The sequence below is a fragment of the Somniosus microcephalus genome, chromosome 32, assembly GCF_052327205.1.
Source record: "Somniosus microcephalus isolate GS21.2 chromosome 32, FLI_Smic_1.0, whole genome shotgun sequence".
In the NCBI taxonomy this organism is placed as follows: Eukaryota; Metazoa; Chordata; class Chondrichthyes; order Squaliformes; family Somniosidae; genus Somniosus; species Somniosus microcephalus.
Genome location: NC_141018.1, coordinates 32,059,734 through 32,086,502, shown reverse-complemented (window position 1 = coordinate 32,086,502; position 26,769 = coordinate 32,059,734). Strand labels below are relative to the sequence as shown.

At 50.1% G+C, this 26,769-nt stretch overlaps 1 protein-coding gene across 3 annotated transcripts in view; it reads right to left on the bottom strand.

Annotated features, from left to right (window-relative positions):
- Positions 1-4,395: 4,395 nt before the first annotated feature.
- ulk3 (unc-51 like kinase 3) overlaps positions 4,396-26,769 on the bottom strand; it is a 51,284-nt gene continuing 28,910 nt past the window's right edge. Inside the window, exons 11-17 of one of the 3 annotated variants that reach the window (XR_015074371.1) lie at positions 25,645-25,709; positions 24,393-24,471; positions 21,981-22,021; positions 21,735-21,782; positions 20,390-20,456; positions 11,225-11,356; positions 4,396-8,223 (exon numbers count right to left, since the gene is read on the bottom strand). Coding sequence is in view for 2 of the 3 variants with exons in the window: in XM_085972315.1 (XP_085828441.1) it covers positions 11,340-11,356; positions 20,390-20,456; positions 21,735-21,782; positions 21,981-22,021; positions 24,393-24,471; positions 25,645-25,709 (317 nt within the window). In the remaining variant the exon portion in view is untranslated. Of the gene's footprint in view, positions 11,357-20,389; positions 20,457-21,734; positions 21,783-21,980; positions 22,022-24,392; positions 24,472-25,644; positions 25,710-26,769 lie in introns of all 3 variants that reach the window. The other 2 variants (XM_085972315.1, XM_085972316.1) reach the window with 2 other exon arrangements.

Here is a 26,769-nt window from a genome sequence, read left to right as displayed (position 1 = left end):
TGTGGTCTTGGGCCAGGGATTCCCAGGTGTCGGTGGGGATGTTACACTTTTTCAAGGAGGCTTTGAGGGTGTCCTTAAAGCGTTTCCTCTGCCCACCTGGGGCTCTCTTGCCGTGTCGGAGCTCCGAGTAGAGCGCTAGTTTTGGGAGTCTCGTATCGGGCATGCTGACAGTGTGACCCATCCATTGGAGCTGATCGAGCGTGGTCAAAGCTTCGATGCTGAGGATGTTGGCCTGAGCGAGAACACTGACGTTGGTGTGCCTATCCTGCCAATGGATTTGCAGGATCTTGTGGAGGCAGCATTGGTGGTACCTCTCCAGTGCTTTGAGGTGCCTGCTGTACATGGTCCATGTCTCTGAGGCATACAGCAGGGCGGGTATCACTGCTGCTCTGTAGACCATGAGCTTAGTGCCGGGTTTGAGGTCCTAGTCTTCAAACACTCTCTTCCTCAGGCGACCGAAGGCTGCACTGGCACACTGAAGGCGGTGTTGGACTTCGTCGTCGACGTCTGCCCTTGTTGACAGTAGGCTCCCGAGGCATTTCTACAGCGCCTTTCATGACCTCAGGACGACCCAAAGCGCTTTACAGCCAATGAAGTACTTTTGAAGTGTAGTCACTGTTGTAATGTAATAAACACAGCAAGCTCCCACAAACAACAATGTGATAATGAGCAAATCATCTGTTTTTATATGTTGATTGAGGGATAAATATTGCCAGGACGCTGGGGAGAACTCCCCTGCTCTTCTTCAAAATAGTGCCGTGGGATCTTTTACATCCACCTGAGAGGGCAGACAGGGCCGCAGTTTAGCGTCTCATCTGAAAGACGGCATCTCCAACAATGCAGCACTCCCTCAGCACTGCACTGGAGTGTCAGCCTAGATTGTGTTCTAGTCCCTGGAATGGAAATACGAACCCACAACCTTCTGACTCAGAAGACGAGGGTGCTATCCACTGAGCCACGGCTGACACACATAAGGGGGAAGCTTATTAATGGGATCAGAATATATTCTGAGGTGTTTTGATAGCGTAGCTAGGGAGAAACTGTTTCCACTAGCAGGAGGGTCGGTAACCAGAGGCCACAGATTTAAGATAATTGGCAAAAAATCCAAGGGGGGGGGCAGATAAGGAGAATTTTTTTTACGCAGCGAGTTGTGATCTGGAATCTGAAAGGGCGGTGGAAGCAGATTCAATAATAACTTTCAAAAGGGAATGGGATAAATACTCGAAAAGGAGACATTTGCAAGGCTACGGGGAAAGAGCAGGGCAGCAATGTTCCCTCTAAGCTGCACGGTCTCGCTGGAGGTCCCGCGCACGCCGCTCGCCGGCTTTTAATTGGAAAAAAAACGCACATGCGCGATAATTTGAGTGGGCTGCGCAGTCCGTTAAAGCAGTCGGGCACCCAAAATAAAACTAGCAGGAACAGTGCAGGGGAGCAGGACTAATTGCACAGCTCGTTCAGAGAGCCGGCACAAGCACGATGGGCCGAATGGCCTCCTTCGGGGCTGTACTATACTATGAAAACATAGAAGATAGGAGCAGGAGTAGGCCATTCGGCCCCTCGAGCCTGCTCCGCCATTTAATGAGATCATGGCTGATCATCCAAATTCAGTACCCTGTCCCTGCTTTCTCCCCATATCCCTTGATCCCTTTAGCCTTGAGAAATATATCTAACTCCTTCTTGAATATATTTCATGAATTGGCCTCAACTGTCTTCTGTGGTAGAGAATTCCACAGGTTCACCACTCTGGGTGAAGAAATTCCTCCTCATCTCTGTCCTAAATGGCTTACCCCTTATCCTTAGACTGTGACCCCTGGTTCTGGACTCCCCACCATCGGGAACATCCTTCCTGTGTCTAGTCCTGTTAGAATTTTATACGTTTCAATGAGATCCCCTCTCATTCTTCTAAACTCCAACGAGTATAAGCCTAATCGACCCAATCTCTCCTCATACGTGATTCCTGCCATCCCAGGTATCAGTCTGGTGAATCTTCGCTGCACTCCCTCCATGGCAAGAACATCCTCAGATAAGGCGACCAAAACTGCACACAATACTCAAGGTGAAAAGGGGAGAGAGGAAAGCAAACCATATACAATAGACAGACCAATAAAGATAGAAAGTAGTGGAGTGGCAGCTGGAGGGTGAAACAGATAATCTGAGTCAAGTAGTAGACCTCTCAAAGAAATAAAAGACCTTAATGAAACAAGTGGTGTAAAATAGCAGACACTGTGGGGGGCTTAAAGAAAGACTTGCATTTCTATAGCGCCTTTCACGACCACCAGATGTCTCAAAGCGCTTTGCAGCCAATGAAGTACTTTTTGAAGTGTAATCACTGTTCTAATGTGGGAAACACGGCAGCCAATTTGTGCACAGCAAGCTCCCACAAACAGCAATGTGCTAATGACCAGATAATGTTTTTGTTATGTTGGTTGAGGGATAAATATTGGCCCAGGACACCGGGGATAACTCCCCTGCTCTTCTTCGAAATAGTGCCATGGGATCTTTTACATCCATCTGAGAGGGCAGACGGGGCCTCGGTTTAATGTCTCAGCCGAAAGACGGCACCTCCGACAGTGCGGCACTCCCTCAGTACTGCACTGGGAGTGTCAGCCTAGAATGTGTTCAAGTCCCTGGAGTGGGACTGTGAACCCACAACCTTCCGACTCAGAGCACGAGTGTGCTACCCACTGAGCCGCAGCTGATAGGAAAATGGGAGCAATGAAAAAAGCTAGGGATCGGGTTCGAAATGAAAACGGAAGGTGCCACCCACCAGCACTGTGTCCTGACCAAGGTACGGTTACCAACTCTGGTTGGAAGTATTCCTGGACGTTGCCTCACACAACCCCCCCCCCCCCTCCAACCACCCCGCCGGGTCAAACAGCCTTTTCCCCCAATCTCCAATATTTTTATAACTAATAAATAAGTGTTCAAAGAAAATGAAAAAAATACACCTTTTTTTTGCCTCTATTTTTCTCCCGGGTTTTGCTCATAGCAGCGTCCAGGAGATTAACCTTCAATTCCTAGAGACCTCAGGAGGGTTGGCAACCCTATCTCTCCCCCCTCCTCCCCACCAACAGATCCACGTGTATCTCCACAGATGCTGATTGACTTGCTGTGTTTTTCTAGATTTAATGTTTTTTTTAAATTTAGCTATATTTTAAACACTTTATTACTTAAAAGCTACAATGTACAGACACTGAAAGATTATCCCAATATATAACATCGTAGAACTTTTTCTTTTAAGTGTGGCAAATTTCGTTTTGCAAAATGCAAGTCTTTTGCTAAGATGTTTTTTATGAAGGAGATCAGAACAAAATGAAAAGATCTGCAGAAACGACTGAACACATTGGCACTCATATATGTTGAAAGAAAGCCTTGTATTGTCTTGTCCCTCAGAAACCTCTCAAAGCGCTTCACATACAACGCGTCCGTTTGAAGTGCAGCGATTTGTCCTGTAGGCAAACGGGGGCAGCCATTCTGTGCACAGCAAGATCCCACAAACGGCGGTAAGAGAGGAATGACTCCGTCGATCGGCTCTTGGTGGTGTTGGTTGGGAGACAAATGTTGGATCAGGGCACAGGCCGACCTCTCTGAACGGTGCTACGGGATGTTTTAACATCACCCTGGAAACTTAAGTCTTAAACTCAAGAGCCACTTATGTATTCATTATTTAAATGCCAGTCGTGTTTTTTTCTCTTTCCAAAATAAATCTACCCGATAACTCTTTTGGTTAAGTAAACTGACTGAATGAATGTGCAGACTCCCCGTTGCCCAAGTGGCCTCACTTCATGTGTTCGCCTAGACAGTGGGTGTGGACCAGCTATTCGACAAGGTAAGGCATCACATCCAAAACCAATCGCGTCCTCGGTTAAGGTGCACACCCTGTCTGGCAGGGGTCATTGGACTGCAAGCAGGCAGCTAGCTCGCTCCACCCTCCCCGCCAATCCCTAAATCAAGGGGTACTGAGGCCAATTCTAACAATACTGACTGCAGAGCACCATCGCGCGAGACCTTCCTACTGTATGGCGTGGGGTTGCCAACTCTGGTTGGAGGTGTTCCCGGAGGTTTCATCACGTCTCCGACCGCCCCCGGCCCCCGTCATTGGTCGCCTGACACATCGGTGGCGCCCCCCCCCACCCCGGCCCCAGCCAACTGGAAAGCAAACAGGCTCTTCATTACCCGATTGACTGCCCCGCCAACCTATTTCCCCATCTCCCAATATTTGATAACTAACAAACGAAAAGTGTTTTAACGCCCCTATGATTTTTCTCCCGATTTGCCGGCAGCAGCGTCCAGGAGATGTACCTTTAATTCCTGGAGACTCCAGGGCAATCCTGGAGGGGTGGCAACCCTGGAATGGTTCCGTATCACACCAGGTAGCGTGCATGCCAACTGAGCTAGCATCTGAAGCTCTTTTATTCATTTGTTTTTAAACAGAACAAACTGTACACCAAACACAAATGAAACTGTTTCGTTTCTACACGGTGAATCTGACTGGTACTTTTTAAACAAATAGGAAAGTTATTTTTTCTGTGTATAAATGAAAGACTCGCATTTCTACAGCGCCTTTCACGACCACCGGACGTCCCAGAGTGCTTTACGGCCAATGAAGTACTTTTGAAGTGCAGTTACTGTTGTAATGTGGGAAACGTGGCAGCCAATTTGTGCACAGCAAGCTCCCACAAACAGCAATGTGATAATGACCAGATCATCTGATGTTGGTTGAGGGATAAATATTGGCCCAGGACACCTGGGATAACTCCCCTGCTCTTCTTCGATTTAGTGCCGTGGGGTCTTTTACGTCCACCTGAGAGCAGACGGGGCCTCGGTTTAACATCTCATCTGAAAGACGGCACCTCTGAAAGTGTAGCACTCCCTCAGCACTGCACTGGGAACGTCAGCCTAGATTTTTGTGCTTAAGTCTCTGGAGTGGGACTCAAACCCACAACTTTCTGGCTCAGAGGCGAGGGCGCTGCCCACTGGGCCACGGCTGAAATTCGCTTTTTTTCTCTACCGTTGCAAACCTTTGGGAAGTTGGATAAACATTCCATGTTCCCGCAATGCAAAGGGAGACAATGCCATGAGGCTAGGAGCCTCTGCCGTTAAACCGTGAAGGGGGGTTGGGGGGAGCTTATTAGCATTAATTTACATATCTGTTGTAAAGCAGACATGGGTGTTCATTACCCATCAACAAAGATAGGACCAACATATAGAAACAGCTTTCACTTTGTGTATTTGGGAACAAGACTTGCATTTAAGTAGCACCTAATCACCTGCTCAAACAGCTTAAAAGTGCTTTCAAATGACTTTGAAATGCACTGTACGTCGGCCGATATTTTATTTTTAATGCACAGCAAGATTCCACAAATGAGCAGTTAATCTGTTTTCAGGAGTGCTGGCTGAGGGGTGGGCTTATGCTCATAGAATTTCACAGCACAGGAGGCTCTTCAGCCCATCATGCCTGCACCAGCACTCTGAAAGACCTTTCCCCTTATTCCAAATTTCCCTCCTTTTCCCCCTGTATCCAGTCTTCATTTTCAAGTATGTAGCCACTCCCTTTTTAAAAGCTATTATGGATTCTGCTTCCACCAGTGTTCGTGGTCGAGCAACCTATGTCCTAATCACCGTCTGCACGAAATAAATTCTCCATAAATCAATTGCTCTTTGCTGACACCTGCTGGACAGAAAGACTTGCATTTATATAGCGCCTTTCACGACCTCAGGACGTCCCAAAGGGCTTTACAGCCAATGAAACACATTTTGAAGTGTTGTCACTGTTGTAATGTAGGAAACGCGGCAGCCAATTTGTGCACAGCAAGCTCCCACAAACAGATAATCTGTTTTAGTGATGTTGATTGAGGGATAAATATTAGCCCAGGACACCGGGGATAACTCCCCCTGCTCTTCTTCGAAATAGTGCCGCGGGATCTTTTACGTCCACCTGAGAGAGCAGACGGGGCCTCGGTTTAACGTCTCATCAGAAAGACGGCACCTCCGACAGTGCAGCACTCCCTCAGCACTGCACTGGGAGTGTCAGCCTGGATTTTTGTGCTCAAGTCTCTGGAGTGGGACTTGAACCCACAACCTTCTGACTCAAGAGGAGAGAGATCTTTGGGAAAGAGGGGGTGTGGGTTGAGTGTGAAAATCTGCAACGAGCGCTCCCCTCAGTGGCGGGGGGGGGGGGGGTCATGACCCCCCTCAATCATTTTGAAGTCAGCTAATGCGGCTTTGAAGGACGGCCTCCATTTCTTCCGGGTTGGGCCTGGCAGTCTGTGCTGTGCCCAGCTCGACCTTTGAACTAGGGAAAGTTGGCATTCTGTAGTTGGCAAGTCCCCTTCCTGCCAAGTCGGCCAATCCTATCCCCGCCTGTGCCTCCCCTCCAGGAAAGAACCAGAAAAATCAGATTTTTAATATTTAATAATTACGAGAGTACATCAGTGCCTCCTCGACTTTGCAGATTTTCATCACAATTCATCCCAGTTTATAAATAACAACGTGCATTTATATAGCGCCTTTAACATAGTAAAACACCCCAAGGCGCTGCACAGGAGCGTAATCTGACAAAATTTGACACCGAGCCACATAAAGAGATATTAGAACCGGTGTAGTCAAAGAGACAGGTTTTAAGGAGCCTCTTAAAGGAGGAGAGAGAGGTGGAGAGGCGGAGAGGTTTTGGGAGGGAATTCCAGAGCTTAGGGCCCTGGCAGCTGAAGGCACGGCCACCAATGGTGGAGCGGTTAAAACCGCTCTCTGTTCTTAATAGCAGCATTAGAAATAAGCTGCAGCATTGTGCCCAGCATGTTAAGGCTGCATGCAGTTAACACTCGTCAGCTTTTCAATCTAAACTGCACTGCTGGAGGTAGGAGGGGTGGGGAACAGTTCAGGGTCTTCTACAAAGTGTGGTGGGGAAGAGGGGGTAGAGAGAGAGAAACATGATCGTGGAGCTGCCTAGACAGGAGATCCTGAGTCTGGCCGTGTGTGGGAGCTGAATGAACACACACGCGCTCACACACATATACATGCTCATGCACGATCACTCACGCACACACACGATCACACTCATGTACACACGTGCTCACACACACATATACACACATGCTCACACACATATGCATACACGCTCATGTCCACACACACATATACACGCTCACATAGATACATACATAGAAGATAGGAGCAGGCGTAGGCCATTCGGCCCCTCGAGCCTGTTCCGCCATTTAATGAGATCATGGCTGATCATCCAAATTCAGTACCCTGTCCCTGCTTCCTCCCCATATCCCTTGATCCCTTTAGCCTTAAGAAATATATCTGACTCCTTCTTGAATATATTTAATGACTTGGCCTCAACTGCCTTCTGTGGTAGAGAATTCCACAGGTTTACCACTCTCTGGGTGAAGAAATTCCTCATCTCTGTCCTAAATGGCTTACCCCTTATCCTTAGACTGTGACCCCTGGTTCTGGACTCCCCCGCCATCGGGAACAGCCTTCCTGCATCTAGTCTGTCTAGTCCTGTTAGAATTTTATAAGTTTCAATGAGATCCCCTCTCATTCTTCTAAACTCCAGCGAATATAAGCCCAATCGACCCAATCTCTCCTCATACGTCATTCCTGCCATCCCAGGTATCAGTCTGGTGAATCTTTGCTGCACTCCCTCCATGGCCAGAACATCCTTCCTCAGATAGTCACGCCCACACACGTATACACATACAAGCTCACGCACACGCTCACACACATATACACGCACACGCTCACATACACGCACACGCTCACACACACACATATACATGCACACATGCTCACGCTCACACACAAACACACACACAAGCTGAAATGACAAGATTACTGAAGCATTCGGAGTTAATGACTGGATCTTTACTGATGTTAATTCAGCTCCCGAATCCCGCACATTGTTGAGCTCTGTAACCTCTCCCAGCCAGTTCCTTTCAATTATGTCATCAGCGGTTTAAAAAAAAACAAAATAATTCCACGCTTGAAAGAAACCCTAAGCCCAGCACCGGCAGCAGGCAAGATAAACAGAGACGTTAAAGGTGGTAATTATTTCTAACAGTTTAATTTCCAAAAGGCTGTACGAATAATGAGACATTTTCCTTCATGTTTCTTCTGTCTTGAGGTAAGCCCTCAATTGAATCCGAATCTTAACCTGAGGCTGCTTCCTGTCCAGTCGTTTTTGGACTGTTGGTTTCTGATTGAGGTGTCTGGGAACTTCTAAAATATAAAGCAGATAAGGGGTTTGATAGAGTAGACACAGAGTAGATGTCCCCACTTGTGGGGGGCAGTCGAAAACTAGGAGCCGTCAATATAAGATAGTCACTAATAAATCCAATCGGGAATTCAGGAGAAACTTCTTTACCCAGAGAGTGGTGAGAATGTGGAACTCGCTACCACAGGGAGTGGTTGAGGCGAATAGTATCGATGCATTTAAGGAACTAAGATAAACACATGAGGGAGAAAGGAATAGAAGGATACGCTGGCAGGGTGAGATAAATTAGGGTGGGAGGAGGCTCGTGTGGAGCATAAACACCAGCACTGTAAATACTTTATAAATACCGCGCATGCGCAGAAATTTAAAGGGACCGCGCATTAAAAGAAACAGGCCGCGCAGAACAAAGCGCAGCTTACAGGGAACGCTGTTTATGGCCCCTAGTTCTGGTCTCGGCCCACAAGTGGAAATATCTTCTCTACGTCTACCCTATCGAACCCTTTCATAATCTTGAAGTCTTTGATCAGGTCATGACACACACTCACTTTAAACTTAATATTTATCACTCAACCAACATAACAAAAAAACAGATGATCCTGGTCATTATCACATTGCTGTTTTGTGGGAGCTTGCTGTGCGCAACTTGGCTGCCGCGTTTCCCACATTACGACAGTGACTACACTTCAAATAGTACTTCATCGGCTGTAAATCGCTTTGGGACGTCCGGTGGTTGTGAAAGGCGCTATATAAAAGCAAGTCTTTCTTTCTTTCAATTTTAAAATTTTTTTTATTGAGAGAGCAAAAAGTTATGTGAGCCCTTAGATTACTTTTAACAAGACAGGCAGGTGAAACCACACAGAGCAGTGACATGGCTGGAGTCAGTCAGTGAGAAAGAAAAGTGAACTCATCAAACATGTAAGGTGTCCGTAAGAGAGGAGGAAAGTTACACAAACTGTACAAAACAACCTCAAAGGCTGAACAACACGCTGCTTGCAAGTGCGCGTGTGACATTGTCACGAAATTTGCAATCAGCAGCCACTTGGCCACCGCAGGTGAACTTGGTTCAATTTCAGAGGGCGTTTCCTGCGTTACTGGGGTTCGACATCTCGGCTCTGAAACTAGTGGCTCCTACTGTGAAATGGACAGAAACAAACTGCACAGAGACCACCCCCCCGCCATCCCTCCGTAAAGCAAAGATGGCAAGCTGCGTTGCCCCGTGGGCGGGGGAGGATGTGGGGTGGGGAGGAAGGAGGGCAGACTGCGAGATAAACCGCCGTGATGATTGATTAAACCTCAGGCCCCCCCGCGCTCGGAACGGCCAGCGAGGCGCGGAGTGAGGGAAATGCATTCGGGGGTGACCAGGGGCTGTGGGCGGGGGGTCTGGTGAGTGGAAATGATATTGCTGAAGGTATGATGATGCATTTCAGAAGAAATAAAAAAGATATCAGAACAGCCATGATCTGCAGATCGGCCATGATCGAATTGAATGGCGGAGCAGGCTCGAGGGGCCGAATGGCCTACTCCTGGTTCCGATCATTCGCCATGCAGTTGTGTATTCACGAGAGGTAGGTACCTGGTAATGTGAATCTTTGGAATTCCCTACCCCAGAGGGCAGTGGATGCTGAATCATTGAGTATATTCAAGGCTGAGATCGATAGATTTTTGGACTCTCGGGGAATCGAGGGATATGGAGATCGGGCGGGAAGGTGGAGTTGAGGTCGAAGATCAGCCATGATCTTATTGAATGGCGGAGCAGGCTCGAGGGGCCGTATGGCCGACTCCTGCTCCTAATGCTTATGTTACTATGTAATAGTGATCAGGACCAGAGTGGTCTCCTAGACTAGTTCCGATTGCCTGAAGAGGAATATTGCAGATTTTTTGCCCTCCTCTTAAAATCGGACCGGGGTTTTAAAAAAATCTGTTTTCTCACCTGTCCCTGGGGATCATATGGATCAAGGTGGGGAGTGAATGTATCATGAGGGACGGGTTGGATGGACCAGCAGGTCACGGGGTCCTACGGCGGGGTCAATTTCAGGTCTCCGTCCATTTTGAGCGGTCGCTGGGCGTCTCAGTTTACGAGCACCCCATCGGAGGGGGAACTCCCCACCGCTTCCCAGCCACACACTCCCGCGCTTCCCAGCGATCCGATCCTGGGGATCCCGCCCCGCCACCCCCCTGGAGTGTAAGTCAGCAGCTACAGGAAAAAAAAACAAGCATCGCCTCCCCAGCGAGGGACACACTGGCAATTAGAATAAATAACGGGGTCGGGTGGGGAGTGGGGGCTATGGATGGTGGGCCTGTCACTCGGAGGTGGGCAGTTGCGGCTTGACAGCACCCAGCACCGTTAGAAAAAGCAAGTGGGCCTAGGAGAGCGAATGAAATCAAAATGAAAAGACACCTAACTTTAAGAAATAGTTTATGAAATTAATGCTGGAACTGAGCAAGTTTGAAGGCTTATTCAGAATTCCTTTTTTTTTTAAACAGTCTGGTGCGCCGCGGTTTAATTTTGTCGTGCGGCGGAAGAAATTAGCCGGTAACGCGGGTGGGCGCTTGCCGCGCGTGAATTGGCGGCCGCGTTTGGTTCAGTCCAACAGCGACTACGCTGCAGGGGTTGCGAAGCCCTCTGGGACGTCCCGAGGTCGTGAACGGCGCTACAGAAATGCAAGTTGCTTCCTTCACTTAACCCGTTGGGCTCTTTGTTCGGAAGGTTTGCCGTTGCCGCAACCGATCAAGTGCCGCGCAACGTATCAAACAAAACAAAAAAAAAAGGCGAAAAACAGAATGATTGACTGCAGCAATGAACAGAATGCGGAGACGGGGCGCGGAGTCGCATTTCCAAATTCCAAACAGCCTAACTTAGGCCAAAATTAAATAGGGCTGCTACCTCTGAGCAGTTAAGTGGCGGATATATTACCTCTTACCTAGGAAAGATTAAACTCCCTAGTGTGTGTGTGTTTTAAATAAAATGTGCAAGCCAAAAACTGTTTCACAGCTCGATTCTTGTACCCGTTTGGTTTGCGGTACTCGTCATTGCTTCAGTCAGAGGCTGGGATTCAACACTCCGAGAATTACGCCCAGGCTGGGTGCGAGACGTCGGCATCTGTATCTGATGGACTTGCGGTCACTGGAGTGAGCAATCTGCAACACATATTAAACAGAATAAAACCCACAGAATTAAAATACACACCGTTTCTTGTTTAAGTTCCCCCTTCAAGAATTGTGCCAGTTAATACATTAGGAAATGTGGCAGGTAACATTCGCGCCACACAAGTGCCAGGCAATGACTATCTCCAACAAGCGAGAGTCTAACCACCGCCCCTTGACATTCAACGGCATTACCATCGCCGAATCCCCCACTATCAGACAACCAGACTGATACCTGGGGTGGCAGGAATGACATATGAGGAGAGATTGGGTCGATTAGGCTTATATTCGCTAGCGTTTAGAAGAATGAGAGGGGATCTCATTGAAACTTATAAAATTCTAACAGGACTAGACAGGCTAGATGCAGGAAGGATGTTCCCGATGGCGGGGGAGTCCAGAACCAGGGGTCACAGTCTAAAGATAAGGGGTAAGCCATTTAGGACTGAGATGAGGAATTTCTTCATCCAGAGAGTGGTGAACCTGTGGAATTCTCTACCACAGAAGGCAGTTGAGGCCAATTCATTAAATATATTCAAGAAGGAGTTAGATATATTTCTTAAGGCTAAAGGGATCAAGGGATATGGGGAGAAGGCAGGGACAGGGTACTGAGTTTGGATGATCAGCCATGATCTCATTGAATGGTGGAACAGGCTCGAGGGGCCGAATGGCCTACTCCTGCTCCTATCTTCTATGTTTCTATCAACATCCTGGGGGTTACCATTGACCAGAAACTTAACTGGACCAGCCACATAAATACTGCGGCAACAAGAGCAGGTCAGAGGCTGGGTATTCTGCGGCGAGTGTCTCACCTCCTGATTGCCCAAAGCCTTTCCACCATCTACAAGGCACAAGTCAGGAGTGTGATGGAATACTCTCCACTTGCCTGGATGAGTGCAGCTCCAACACTCAAGAAGCTCGACACCATCCAGGACAAAGCAGCCCGCTTGACTGGCACCCCATCCACCACCTTAAACATTCACTCCCTCCACCACCGGCGTACCGTGGCTGCAGTGTGTACCATCTACAAGATGCACTGCAGCAACTCGCCAAGGCTTCTTCGGCAGCACCTCCCAAATCCGCGACCTCTTCCACCTAGAAGAACAAGGGCAGCAGGCGCATGGGAACACCACCACCTCCAAGTTCCCCTCCAAGTCACACACCATCCTGACTTAGAAATATATCAGTCGATCCTTCATCGTCGCTGGGTCAAAATCCTGGAACTCCTTCCCTAACAGCACTGTGGGAGTACCTTCACTACACGGACTGCAGCGGTTCAAGAAGGCGGCTCATCACCACCTTCTCAAGGGGCAACAAGGGATGGGCGATAAATGCTGGCCTTGCCAGCGACCTCCACATCCCATAAACGAATATAAAAAAAAAATCAGGATGAATCTTCCTCAACAACAACTTGCATTTATATAGCACCTTTAACCAACTTTTGACACCGAGCCACAAAAGGTGATATTAGAACAGGTGACCTGCCCTCTTGGGTGGACGTAAAAGATCCCACGGCACTATTTCAAAGAGGAGCAGGGGAGTTCTCCCCGGTGACCTGGCCGATATTTATCCCTCAATCAACATCACTAAAAGCAGATTATCTGGTCATTATCGCATTGCTGTTTGTGGGAGCTTGCTGTGCGCAAATTGGCTGCTGCGATTCCCTACATTACAACAGTGACCACACTTCAAAAAAAGGTCTGACGAAAGGTCATCGACCTGAAACGTTAACTCTGTTTTTCTCTCTCCCCAGATGCTGCCTGACTTGCTGAGTAATTCCAGCATTTTCTGTTTTTATTTCAGATTTCCGCAGCATTTTGCTTTTGTACGCTTAAAAAAAAAGTACTTCATTGGCTGTAGGAACATAGGAACAGGAGGAGGCCATTCAGCCCCTCGAGCCTGTTCCGTCATTCAATGAGATCATGGCTGATCTGCGACCTAACTCCATCTACCCGCCTTTGCCCCGTATCCCTTAATACCTTTGGTTAACAAAAATCTCCGATTTAAAATTAACAATTGATCTAGCATCAATTGCCGTTTGCGGAAGAGAGTTCCAAACTTCTACCACCCTTCGTGTGTAGTGGTGTTTCCTAATTTCACTCCTGAAAGGTCTGACTCTAATTTTTAGACTATGTCCCCTAGTCCGAGGGCTGGATTTTCATTGGGCCGTGGAGTCGGGATTGGAGGCGTGTGGGGGGTTTAAAATCCCAAAATCGGGGGTCCCGGCCCCATCCCGCCCCCAACCTGCCTCCATGGCAGTTTCAAAGGAGGCAGGTACCCGTCCCGCACTGGGACCCGCCTCCCCAAGGCGGGAAGGGATTAGTGCCAATTAACTGCCTGTTAACAGGTAGTTAACAGGCAGTTTTTAGCCGAATCCCTATTTTCATTGTTGAAATGTTGGATTCCCGACAGCTCCAAACCACGCCAAGTTAGCGAGGAGGGCCGTCGGGATGAAGGGCTTGGAGGGGTCGAGATGTCTGGTGTTCAGGTGAGTGATGGGTGCATGAGTGCAGAGGTAAGTGTGTTTGGTCTGGGTAAAGTGTTTAAAAATGTTTTACTTACCTTTACAGCCTTCCTTCCTTCAGGTCTCGGGAGTCCCTCATCTCACCGGCACAGAAAGCAGAATGGCTGCGAACTGTCAAAAGTTGCAGCCTCTGCTTTCTGTTCCGGGGAAGATCTCTAAATCATTCTGAGAGGAAGGAATTAACCTGGAGTTCAGATTGTCAGTGTTTGACAGCTTCAAACAGCTGTCAAACAGATATTTCATCTGTCAAAAGGTCTTGACAGATGAAATGTCAATCTGTGACGTCACCTGTTGCCGGGTGGCCCTTAATTGGGCTGCTGAGCCCGCTGGGCGGGCTCAACAAGGTCAATCAAGTCTAAATTGCATGGGTTGGCTAGAACTCGATGGAGGCGGGACTACAACCCCAAAAGTTGTAGTCCCGCCTCCTACCCGACTCCTCAATGAAAATCCAGCCCCTAGACTCCCCAACCAGCGGAAATAGTTTCTCTCTATCTACCCTATCTGTTCCCCTTTAATATCCTGAAAACTTCGATCAGACCTTCTAAATTCTAGGGAGTTACCCTAGTTTGTGTAATCTCTGTAAAGCACTTCGGGATGTCCTGAGGTCATGAAAGGCGCTATAGAAATGCACGTCTTTCCTTATTACCTGGCCTAATCCCTCCCGCTAAGCATCTCCGCTGCCAAACGCAGAGGCAAATCTCTTAAATAAAAACACACCTACCAGACGAGAGCAGATTTCCAGAGAGCAGAACAGAACTAAACAGCAGCACAGGGGGTGTTCAATGCAGCTGCCCCGGCCTCCTGCTCGAATCACAGTTAACAGAACCGGCGACTGAAACCACCAACATCGATACTGCTCTCACGCCGCGCCCTGGCTGCCCGATCCCTTGGCAGGACTGAGGACATTAAAAGCACGCGGGCTTTTTTTTTTTATTGCTTCAGCTGATTGCCTGTAATTTGTACCAGAAATGAATCCCCTCTCACTTCCTCGGGCCTCTCATTCTCTTGGTGTGCCGTGTTATTAGTTCTCTCTCTCTCTCTCTCTCTCTCAGGCCGGTTGTGTTCTGCCACACTGTGTTTAGACTGCGGCGAGCATGTAAGTCGAGAAGGCTCACAAATGTTTGCCTTCTGCACAGTGGAAATGTAAACCGAGTCGCACGACACATTAATTACATATTGTAAACAAGGCTTACTGATGCTGCGCAGGGCAGAACAGCAACAAATTGGCCCCTTGATAGAACCACATTTCTTTCCCCCCCCCCCTCTCCTTCGCCTCCTCTCCGGGAAGTGCGGAATCTCTGAAGGTGAGCAGCGCTCCAGGTTCTGGGCAACGCGGGCATCCTGGGTGTCCCCGGACAGCTCGTGCCGGCAGCCTATTCCACCGGGGACACTTATTCCGCACTCATCTGATACCTACCTGGGCTCACCTTCCAGCAAGGGTTACTAGCAAGTGATGAGGAGGAGAAATCTTGTCCGATTCTACTCGCACCCCCCCCGCCTCCCCTGAGAAGATAATTATAAAGGAAAAACTTGCATTTCTATAGCGCCTTTCAGGACTTCCCAAAGCGCTTTACGGTCAATGAAGTACTTTTGAAGTGTAATCACTGTTGTAATGTAGGAAACGCAGCAGCCAATTTGTGCACAGCAAGCTCCCACAAACAGCAATGTGATAATGACCAGATCATCTGTTTTAGTGATGAGGATTGAGGGATAAGTATTGACCCAGGACACCGGGGAGAACTCTCCTGCTCTTCTTCAAAATAGTGCCATAGGATCTTTTACGTCCACCTGAGAGGGCAGACGGGGCCTCAGTTTAACGTCTCGTCCGAAAGACGGCACCTCCGACAGTGCGGCGCTCCCTCAGTACTGCCTCTCCGACAGTGCGGCGCTCCCTCAGTACTGCCCCTCCGACAGTGCGGCACTCCCTCAGTACTGCCCCTCCGACAGTGCGGCGCTCCCTCAGTACTGCCCCTCCGACAGTGCGGCGCTCCCTCAGAACTGCCCCTCCGACAGTGCGGCGCTCCCTCAGTACTGCACTCCCTCAGTACTGCCTCTCTGACAGTGCGGCGCTCCCTCAGTACTGCCCCTCCAACAGTGCAGCGCTCCCTCAGTACTGCCCCTCCGACAGTGCAGCGCTCCCTCAGTACTGCCCCTCCAACAGTGCAACGCTCCCTCAGTACTGCCCCTCCGACAGTGCAGCACTCCCTCAGTACTGCCCCTCCGACAGTGCAGCACTCCCTCAGTACTGCACTGGGAGTGTCAGCCTAGATTTTTGTGCTCAAGTCTCTGGAGCGGGACTTGAACCCACAACCTTCTGACTCAGAGGAGAGAGTGCTACCCACTGAGCCACGGCTGACACTTATCATAGCCACCTCATCGCCACTCGGCCTGAGATCAGGTAATTCAGCACAGAGCGGGGATTGAACCGGTGGTCTCGCTGCACCGTATCTCTCGGTCACACTCCAGGTTAGCGCATTCATCCACGGGGACGGAGCTGTGCGCCCGTTCCTACTGGGTCAGGGACTTGATTGTTTAAAATTCCACATCAGTTACATTTAAGCGTCTTTTTAAAAAAAAACTTAACTGTCGGAAAAGTTGGGAAGGATATAAATTTAAAAAAATACAGTCCCACCTGAACCAAGATAAACTTCTGCTTTATTTTAAAGCTGAAAAAAGTCTGCTTGCTGACACCTGCAGCCATTGTATGAGGGGGTGGGTGGAGAGTGGGGCAGAGGCTATTGTGGAAGCATTCAGCTTTTGCCACAAAGCGTCACTGTTCTGTGAGCAGTCAAGCCGACAGTGAGACAATGTCAGAGTTCAGGCATTGTAGGGCACACACAATCCTCCCCCCACCCCCCCGAGGCAGTTTAAGAACTGACATGGTCCAGATGTTAAAGAGGACGGAGGGGAGGGGAGGGGAGGGGGGGCTTTTGACGTACACTCATGTTCTCTAACTGCAGTTATTTCCAATTCGAGCCCGTGTTACAACTCGTGCTAAGGGAAGCAGGGATTATAGCCCACCAGGGACGGAGGAAGGGGGAAGCGGGGTCAGAGGATGCAGCACTCCTGCACACACACACACACACACACACACATACACACAGCACATGTCCACGTGGGAATGTCAAGTGTTCGCCCAGATTGCGCCGGGTGTGCGAGACTGTGGCCCAATCGCGGTCCGGGTGTGTGAGACCATCACCCAATCAGGGCCTGGGTGTGCGACACCGTCGCCCAATCGTGGTCCGGGTGTGCGAGACCGTCGCCCAATCACGCCCGGGTGTGCGAGACCGTCGCCCAATCACGGTCCGGGTGTGCGAGACCGTCGCCCAATCATGCCTGGGTGTGGGAGACCGTTGCCCAATCACGCCCGGGTGTGAGAGACTGTCGCCCAATCACGTGTCAGCCGCACACCTATTAGGAAGAGGGAATAATCCTTGATCCTATTTAAAAGGGGCACTGGAAACTCATACCTGTGCCTTATTTGGTAAATGCCTGGCCTGGTGCGGGTTTTCAGACCAGGTTCAATCCCTGGCCCGTGCCCAGTTGGCTGATCTCGGCCGGGGTTGCGTTTGGGGTGCTATTAATGGGGTCGGTGTCCCTGAGCTAGAGAAGATCGGGTGGGCTCCTGCTCCTGATCTAGTGAATCTGACTGGGAAATGCACATTGGGCATAAAGTCAGGGGAGGACAGGATCCAGATCGGCTGTGATACTTCTCCCCCACCCCACCCACCCAACCCATGCCATGGTCGAATAGCCTGCTGCCACTCAATGTTCAGACTCACACAAAATGAATGGCCAGGTGGGTGCAGCACTGCGGGCCCAGGGAACTACAACACAGGTCCTTCCAGAGAGAAGAGGAATCGGCATTATACCAGAAATATTAGGTCGGGGAATCCACTTCCTATCTTACTGAGACTGCAGAGCAGTACTGAAGGTCGCTGGCTGCACCATCACCCGCGTTCCTTGCCTGCAACAACGACAGTCGCTGCTCGTTAGAAGTAACTCATTGGCTGTGATGCGCTTTGAGATGTCGGAGGTGTGATAAGGCCCTACATTTCCCTCCATTACAGCGGTGACTGCACTTCAAAAGGACTTCATTGGCTGTAAAACGCTTTGGGACGTCCTGAGGTTGTGAAAGGCGCTACAGAAATGCAAGTTCTTGTGCTATACAAAATACAACTTCGCCCCCCTCCCTATCTCTGTGACCTCCTCCAGCCCCTACAACCCTCCGAGATATCTGCGCTCCTTCAATTCTGGCCTCTTGCGCATCCCCGATTTCCATCGCTCCACCATTGGTGGCTGTGCTTTCAGCTGCCGAGGCCCCGAGCTCTGGAATTCCCTCCCTAAACCTCTCTGCCTCTCTCTCTCTCCATTAAGACGCTGCTTAAAACCTACCTCAGTGACCGAGCACCTGCCCTAATATCTCTTTATCTGGCTCGGTGTCAAATTTTGTTTGATAATCGCTCCTGAGAAGCACCTTTGGGCGGTTTTACTATGTTAAAAGGCGCTATATAAATGTAAGACGATAGCAAATCCGAAATAACAACAGAAAACGCTGGAAAAACTCAGCAGGCCCGGCAACATCCGTGGAGAGAGAAACAGAGCCAACGTTTCGGGTCGAAACCCTTCGTCAGGACTGAGAGAAAAGGCAGGAAATGAAACAAAAGGCAGTTTGGGGGCCGGGAAATGGGGGAGGGGATGAAAGAAGAGACATTAAGAGATATTCAAGGTGAGACGAGGTGGTAATAGGACAGGTAAAGAAACAGACAATGGCTCTTATATATAAATGTAAGATGTTGTGTTTGGATGGAAGGGGGTCCCCGAGGGGTGCCAACATTTGCGGGGGGTTTGAAAACCTCTAGTCTAGGCTGGCGCATGAGGTCAGCCGAGATGAACACCCCATGTGGAACTGTAACCCCATGAGGAGCTCCTGGCTTCAGTAGACAGGGAGAGAGAACGTTAGCAGGAAAAAAAACACCTCCGTCATTGGAGAGTGGTGGCGGGGGGGGGGGGGGGGGGGCGGAAATCACACCGAGGACGTGAGGTGAGGGGTTAATTAACACCCTCAGTTTTTCTCACTGAACCCGTGCTCTGGCAATTTTAATTAAATGCTGTCCAACAGGTTTTACCTCAGCAGAGATAATCACGAATAAATCAGTTTCTGCTTAGCTGCAGTGCTTCCCCAGCGATGTGAAGTGAGCTTCAAACCTTTTGTCCTGCAGTCAGTCCCATTAATCACTTTGTGGGACCTTCTTCTCCGAGAGCCACAGAATCTATTAGTTGGCTATTCGTAAAAGTCTTCTGTCGATCACACATGCGGACCTGGCTGCTGGGCGTGACCGGAGGAGAGGTGTCTGTCTGCTATGGTCGGGGCTAAGTAGAGGTTAAATAGAGTTTCATCCAAAACTCTGCTGCCCGTATCCTAAGTGGCACCAAGTCCCTCTCACCCATCGCCCCCGTGCTCTCTGACCTACATTGGCTCCCGGACCACCAGCACTTTGACTTTAAAATTCTCATCCTTGTGTTCAAATCCCTCCGTGTCCTCGCCCCCCCTCCCTTTCTCTGTAACCTCCTCCAGCCCCACAACCCCCCCAGAGTTCTCTGCGTTATTCCAATTCTGGCCTCGGCCATCCCCCCACTTCCTTCGCCCCACCATTGGCGGCCGTGCCTTCAGCCGCAAGCTCTGGGATTCCCTCCCTAAACCTCTCCGGCTCGCTCTCCTCCCTTAGACCGATCCTTCAAACCCACTGTCATAAATCGCAACTTCTACAAGAAGTAACTCAGGAAGTACTACTGATGGCCAACTGAGGGCGCCGTCCAAGGAGTATAAATACTCAGGCGTGGGCCCAAATTGGCCAGAGACAATCTGGAAACAGGAAGCTAGTGACTACTAACTAGACCTCCATGTTATTGACGTAATAAAGACTCACTACGCACTTGGTTGTACATAAAGCAAGGCTTTAATCGACTTGTAACAAAACATGGAGGTCTAGTTAGTAGTCACTAGCTTCCTGTTTCCAGATTGTCTCTGGCCAAGTTGGGCCCACGCCCGAGTATTTATACTCCTCGGATGGCGCCCTCAGCTGGCCGTTCAGTAGTACTTCCTGAGTTACTTCTTGTAGACGTTGCGATTTATGACACCCACCTCTTTGACCAAGCTTCCAGTCACCTGTAACCTCCTCCAGCCCCGACAACCCTCTGAGGTCTCTGTTCAACGTCTAACTTGAAGGACAGCACCTGAGACAATGCGGTACTGGGTCTGGCAGTCTAGACAAGCCCTGGAGCGGGCTTCGAGCCCACAGTGATACCAGCTGAGCCTCCATAAGGTCAACTCTCAGTTGCCCCCTTTTCCAGGCGAAGAGGTCAAGATTCTCCAGTCTTTGCGCAGAACTCATTCCTGGGACGCTCGGGATCAGCCTCGCCGTTCTTGTTCAATTGCGCTTGAACACGTTAAGGCTGCACCAAGTTGCGTAGGTTGAAAGGGAAGAGGGTCCTTGCATACTCACTGCTTTTGATGGAGTCTGAAAAGAGATCCTGGTCCAAGGAGGCTGCTTCGTTCTGAGACTCTCGCATCTGAAGAGGAAGGAAAAAACAGAATTCACTTTGACATAACTGCACCTACATGAGAAAAAGGTACACAAAAAATGTTCAAAAAAACACTTTACAAGATGTTGGAGAAAGGAGAAAAAGAGAGAGAAGAGAAAGAGAGGAGAGAGAGAGCGACACACAGACAGAGAGAAAAGAGAAAGAGAAAAACGACAACAACTTGCATTTATATAGCACCTTTAACGTAGTAAAACGTCTCAAGGCGCTTCACAGGAGCGATTATCAGACATAATTTGACACCGAGCCACATATGGAGATGTTAGGATAGCAAAATACTGCGGATGCTGGAAATCCGAAATAACAACAGAAGACGCTGGAAAAACGCAGCAGGCCCGGCAGCATCCGTGGAGAGAGATTCGACCTGAAACGTTGACTCTGTTTCTCTCTCCACGGATGCGTCTTCTCAGAAATCACAGAAACCCCACAGTGCAGATAGAGGCCATTTCGGCCCATCGAGCCTGCACCGACACATATCCCACCCGATCCCTGTAACCCCACGTATTTAATCACCCTAACACTAAGGGTCAATTTATCATGGCCAATCAACCTAACCCGCACATCTTTGGACTGTGGGAGGAAACCGGAGCACCCGGAGGAAACCCACGCAAACACGGGGAGAATGTGCAAACTCCACACAGACAGTCGCCCGAGGCCGGATTCGAACCCGGGTCCCTGGCGCTGTGAGGCAACAGTGCTAACCACTATGCCACCGTGCTGTTGTTCTGTTGTTATTAAGGAGATATTAAGGCAGGTGACCAAAAGCTTGGCCAAAGAGGTCAGTTTTAAGGAGCGTCTTAAAGGAGGAGAGAGAGGCAGAGAGGTTTAGGGAGGGAATTCCAGAGCTTAGGGCCCAGGCAGCTGAAGGCACAGCCGCCAATGGCGGAGCGATGAAAATCAGGGATGTGCAAGAGGGCAGAATTGGAGGAGCGCAGCAATCTCGGGGGGGGGGGCTGGGGGAGCTTACAGAGAGAGAGGGAAAGAGAGAGAGAGAGAAAGATAAGAAGGCAAGAGAAAGAAATATACATCAATGGCCACTTGGCCTTCCCTCCAGCCCAGTTTAATGACTTTTAACCACGTTTATATTTTTTTGATGGGGAGACAAGTCCCGTACACAGAGCGTGACTGAAAATCCCGCAGCCGAGGTTGCCAGCTCTACTCTACCACACATTACTAAAAAAGCCCACAGTCAGCATTCTACAACCGCTTATAGCATCGCGCCCTACATCGACGAAAGATCAGCCTGACCTTCAGTTGTTCCTTCAGGTATTCAGCACGGCTCATCAGGTTTTTAATCTGAGGAAATCACGGGGGGGGGGGGGGGTGGGGGGAAGAAAAAAATATACATGGGTTTAAAAATGAATGCACCCCGCTCGTCCTGAAAATAAATTCGTGCAAACCTGCGTGCGGCCATTTGACCTCATTCTAAAACTGTACAATCAGCAAACTCGGCCAACAAATGAGCTTTGAATGTGTGAGTGGAATGAGCCTCACCTCGCTGTGTAAAATCACTCGTCTTCTGCCCTGAGGCTCAGCTGCAATTGGGTCAAGAAAAGAGTCTGTCGTTAGTGCGGTCTGGAGGCCGGGCCGACAACAGCGACGGCCGGCTTGGAGGCTGTTCCTCAACCCGCCGCGGTTATATCGCGCGGTTCGCTGCGATGCTCACTTTCAGGACATATATAAAAAAAAAACAAAAGCGCTGGAAAGGCACCAGCCGGTCAGTAAGGTTCTGAACGGGGAAAGGACGACGTCAACTTGTGTGTGTGGGGGAAAGCCAGCCAGATAGGTCGGCAGATTCGACCCCAAGCAGCCTAGCAAGAAGGGCATGCAACAACAACAACAACTTGCATTTATATAGCAGCTTTAACATCGCGAAACGTCCCCAGGGCGCTTCGCAGGAGCGTAATTATCAGACAAACATTGGACACCGGGCTGCGTGAGGAGATGTTCCCCCTAATTTTGTTTCGGGGTGCGCGGTCCCTTTAACGGGCTGCGCGGCTCATTCAAAGCTTCACGTGCGCACGCAGAAATTTCACATTTGGAAAGCCGGTCCCGGGGGGGGGGGGCGGGGGCTGTGCGGGACCCCCAGACAGCCACGCAGCTTAGAGGGAGCGTTGATTAGGACAGGTGCTTACTCAAAGAGGTAGGGTTTAAGAACATAAGAATTAGGAGCAGGAGTCGGCCATTCGAACCCGCTCCGCCATTCAATAAGATCAGGGCTGATCATCGACCTCAACTCCACTTTCCCGCCCGATCCCCATATCCCTTGGTTCCCCGAGAGTCCAAAAATCTATCGATCTCAGCCTTGAATATACTCAACGACTGAGCCTCCTCAGCCCTCTGGGGCAGAGAATTCCAAAGATTCACAACCCTCTGAGTGAAGAAATTCCTCCTCATCTCAGTCTTAAATGGCCGACCCCTTATCCTGAGACTGTGACCCCTGGTTCTAGACTCTCCAGCCAGGGGGAAACAGCCTCTCAGCATCTACCCTGTCAATCAGTTTTAAGGAGCATCTTAAAGGAGGAGAGAGAGGTAGAGAGGCGGAGAGGTTTAGGGAGGGAATTCCAGAGTTTAGGGCCCAGGCAGCTGAAGGCACGGCCACCAATGGTGGAGCGATGGAAACCGAGGATGCGCAAGAGGCCCGAATTGGAGGAGCGCAGATAGCTCGGAGTGTTGCAAGGCTGGAGGAGGAGGAGACCTCAGTCTGTGCCTACGGGCTAAAGGGGTGGGGTGCGGGTGAGATCAGGCCGGGCTTCCACCCACGAGCGGGATGTAGAATCCTTGCTGGAAAACGTGCAGGAGCAGACGTCAGGTCAGGACTTCACCAGGCAAGACTGCGACGCCATCCAAGGTCAAATATATCAGCCAAAGCTCACAATATGAAGAACGGTACCAGGCGAAGTAGCGGAGAGTTGCCGGAGCTCTCGATGGTCTCACCCCTCTTTATCTCAGTAACCTCCTCCAGCCCTACAAGCCTCCAAGGTCTCTGCGCCCCTCCAATTCTGGCCTCTAGCGCATCCCCGATTTTAAATCGCTCCAACATTGGTGGCCGTGCTTTCTGTTGCCTGGGCCCCGAGCTCTGGAATTCCCTCCCTAAACCGCTCCGCCTCTCTACCTCTCTCTCCTCCTTTAAGACGCTCCTTAAAACCTCCTTATGTGGCTCGATGTCACATTTTTTGTCTTATAATACTCCTGTGACGTGCCTTGGGACATATTACTACGTTAAAGGCAAACCTGAGGGGGAAGGCCCAAAGGCGCAGGTCACCACCAGGACGAGGTTCTTTGTTTGGTGAATTCTGGCCTCTTGCGTGTCCCCCGATTTCGATCGTCCCACCATTGGTGGCCGTGCCTTCAGCTGCCTGGGCCCTAAACTCTGGAATTCCCTCCCTAAACCTCACCGCCTCTCTCTACCTCCTTTAAGACGTTCCTTAAAACCGACACTTTGACCCAGTTTTTGGCCACAAGTCCTGATATCTCCTGCTGTGGCTCAGGGTCACAAATGTGTTCATTGATATCGCTCTTGTGAAGCGCCTTGGGATGTTTTACCACGTTAAATGCGCTCTATAAATGTAAGTACAGTAGTTGTTGCTGGAGCCCATACACCAGGATGATTGAGAACCTTCGCGGTCTGGTGCAGGACCCCACCCGGAGATGTTAACCTGTCTGTCTCACCTGCTCACCAACCTGCTGTGCATTTCCAACAGAGTTACATGGGGTAAAATCATACGACATTCGGACGCAAACGCGAATTCCTTTGCCCGCCGTGTTAACGGGCTAGGAACAGGGGGAGGCCATTCAGCCCCTCGAGCCTCTTCCGCCATTCAATGAGAGCACGGCGGATCTGCAGCTTAACTCCGCCTATACCGCCTCGGTTCCCGGACCCTCTCCCCGGCCAGCGCTACTCACCAGCCAACACGAGCAGCAGCTCTCCCAGACTCTGCTGGTAAAGGTCCAGCGTTTCCACGGAGTCGTCACCTTCTTCTTCCTATTGCAGGAGAAGCAATAATACACAGAATGAGGCAAAGTGGTTTCGCCCCATCAAGCTCACTGACCGCTTACAACCACCAACCCCCCCCCCCCCCATCGTATACTCTACACCACCGCGTTTAATCGCCTGAAAGTTATGCACCAACATTCCTGCGCCTCTAAAAGGTTTTTAATCAAGTAAAACTCTGGAAGCTCTCTTCAACCTTCCATTGCTCAATCCTGGTCTGCTGCTCTCCCCAGACAGCGCCACCTTCCTCCCAGCCTCAGTAGCACAGGAATCATCGTATCTCCTGAAACAATCGATCACAGTCTGCACCACCCCAGTGCAAAGTCGGTCTTTATCCAGCTCCTTTTGAAGGACTTCACTGGCGTCAGCGGTGGCTCAGTGGGTTGCACCCTCGCCTGTGAGTCAGATAGGTCGTGGGTTCGAGTCCCACTCCAGAGACTTGAGCACAAAGTTCGAGGCTGACACTCCCAGCGCGGCACTTCATTTTTTACTAATTAAATAAAAATGTCCCTTTCACTCCTTCTTCTCCAATGTAAACAAATTCAGTTGTCAAGCCTCTGCTCGTGGCTGGAGAGCAAGATCCCAGAATTCTGCTCGGCACTCTTCCAGCACACCACAGAATCATAGAAATGTACGGCACAGGAGGAGGCCATTCGGCCCATCGTGTCTGTGCTGGTGCAGGCTGCCCACAACCCGGGCACAATTGATCTTGGAATGCCCTGCCGGAAAGGATGGTGGAAGCGGATTGAATAGCGACTTTCAAAAGGGAATTGGGAGTGGGACTTGTTATAAATCTCATCATTCAAGAAACTGCTCGTGAAATAACTCTGGATGGCCAGCTGGTGGCGCCGTCCAAGGAGTATAAATACTCGGGCGTGGGCCCAGCTTGCCAGGGACATTTTGTAAGACAAGGAACTAGTGAAGTACAACTAGACCTCCATGTTCTGAAACAAGTTGATTAAAGCCTTGCTTTATATTCAAACCAAGTGCGTAGTGAGTTTTATTACATCAGGACTAATTGGATAACTCTTCCAAAGAGGCACGATGGGCCGAATGGCCTCCATCAGTGCTGTGTGATTCTATGACAATATTCCATGCAAGGCCTCACACGCGATCCAATGCTCTGTTTGTTTAAAACTCAGGCAACCCAAGAGCCAGTCTCACCTTGGCGATCGCAGCGGACCCTATCTCCAGCGCGGCAATGAGTCGTGGTTTGTCGCGGGACATCTCTGAAAGAAAAACGGAACACTGATGTTATGTTTTCCGGAAGGGACGGTGCCTGGCGGTACAGGGCGCTAGAGATCATCCCACTTTGCCCAATCTACAGGGGGGGCTCAGTGGGCAGCGCTCTCTCGCCTGAGTCAGGAGGTCGTGGGTTCAGAGTCCCCACTCTGGAGACTTGAGCCCAAAATCTAGGCCGACACTCCCAGTACAGTGCTGCGTTGTCGGAGGTGCTGTCTTTCGGATAAAACGTTAAAACCGAGGCCCCGTCTACCCTCTGGACATAAAAGATCAAACGGCACCTTTTCGAAGAAGAGCAGGGGAGTTCTTCCTGGTGTCTTGGTTAATATTTATCCCTCAACCAACACTGAAACAGATGATCTGGTCATTATCGCATTGCTGTTTGTGGGAGCTTGCTGTGCGCAAATTGGCTGCCGCGTTTCCTACATTACAACAGTGACTACACTTCAAAAAGTACTTCATTGGCTGTAAAGTGCTTTGGGATGTAATGAGGTTGTGAAAGGCGCTACAGAAATGCAAGTCTTTCTTTCTTTGCCCAGGTGTTCATCCTTCATGGTTGGACCTAGACAGGCCCTTGGCATCCCCTAGTGGCACCTCAGTGAAGATCGGCACCGATCAGGAATCAGGCCTGGGTTCTTCTGTTGATATGGCATATTGCCTGCACAAACTGAACCAACACTGGAGGCTCTGGCGAGGTTCTTCTCATTCACCCTTCAAAGCGCACAAGGCAGTGGAACAAACATGAATAAGCTACAGAGGATTGGGGCTGCACTCGCAATCCTATAGTCGGTCTCATATTCTTAAGCAAAAGGGATGGGATCGGTCGGGGTATCGATCCTGTCCCGTGACTCCTGCTGGCGCGTGCATGTGCGTGTGTGATGCCCAGGCAACGACTGGTTCTGGATCGGGATCGGGCTCGGCTGCGGTGATTTGGTGAATAGCTTGCGGACAATCGCTGCCTGGGCTCACACCCGAGTCACGAGCATCCCTGGCGATGTGTCCCGGAGCGTTTCACGCGCAGCGAAGCACTGTGAGACGGGGCCACTG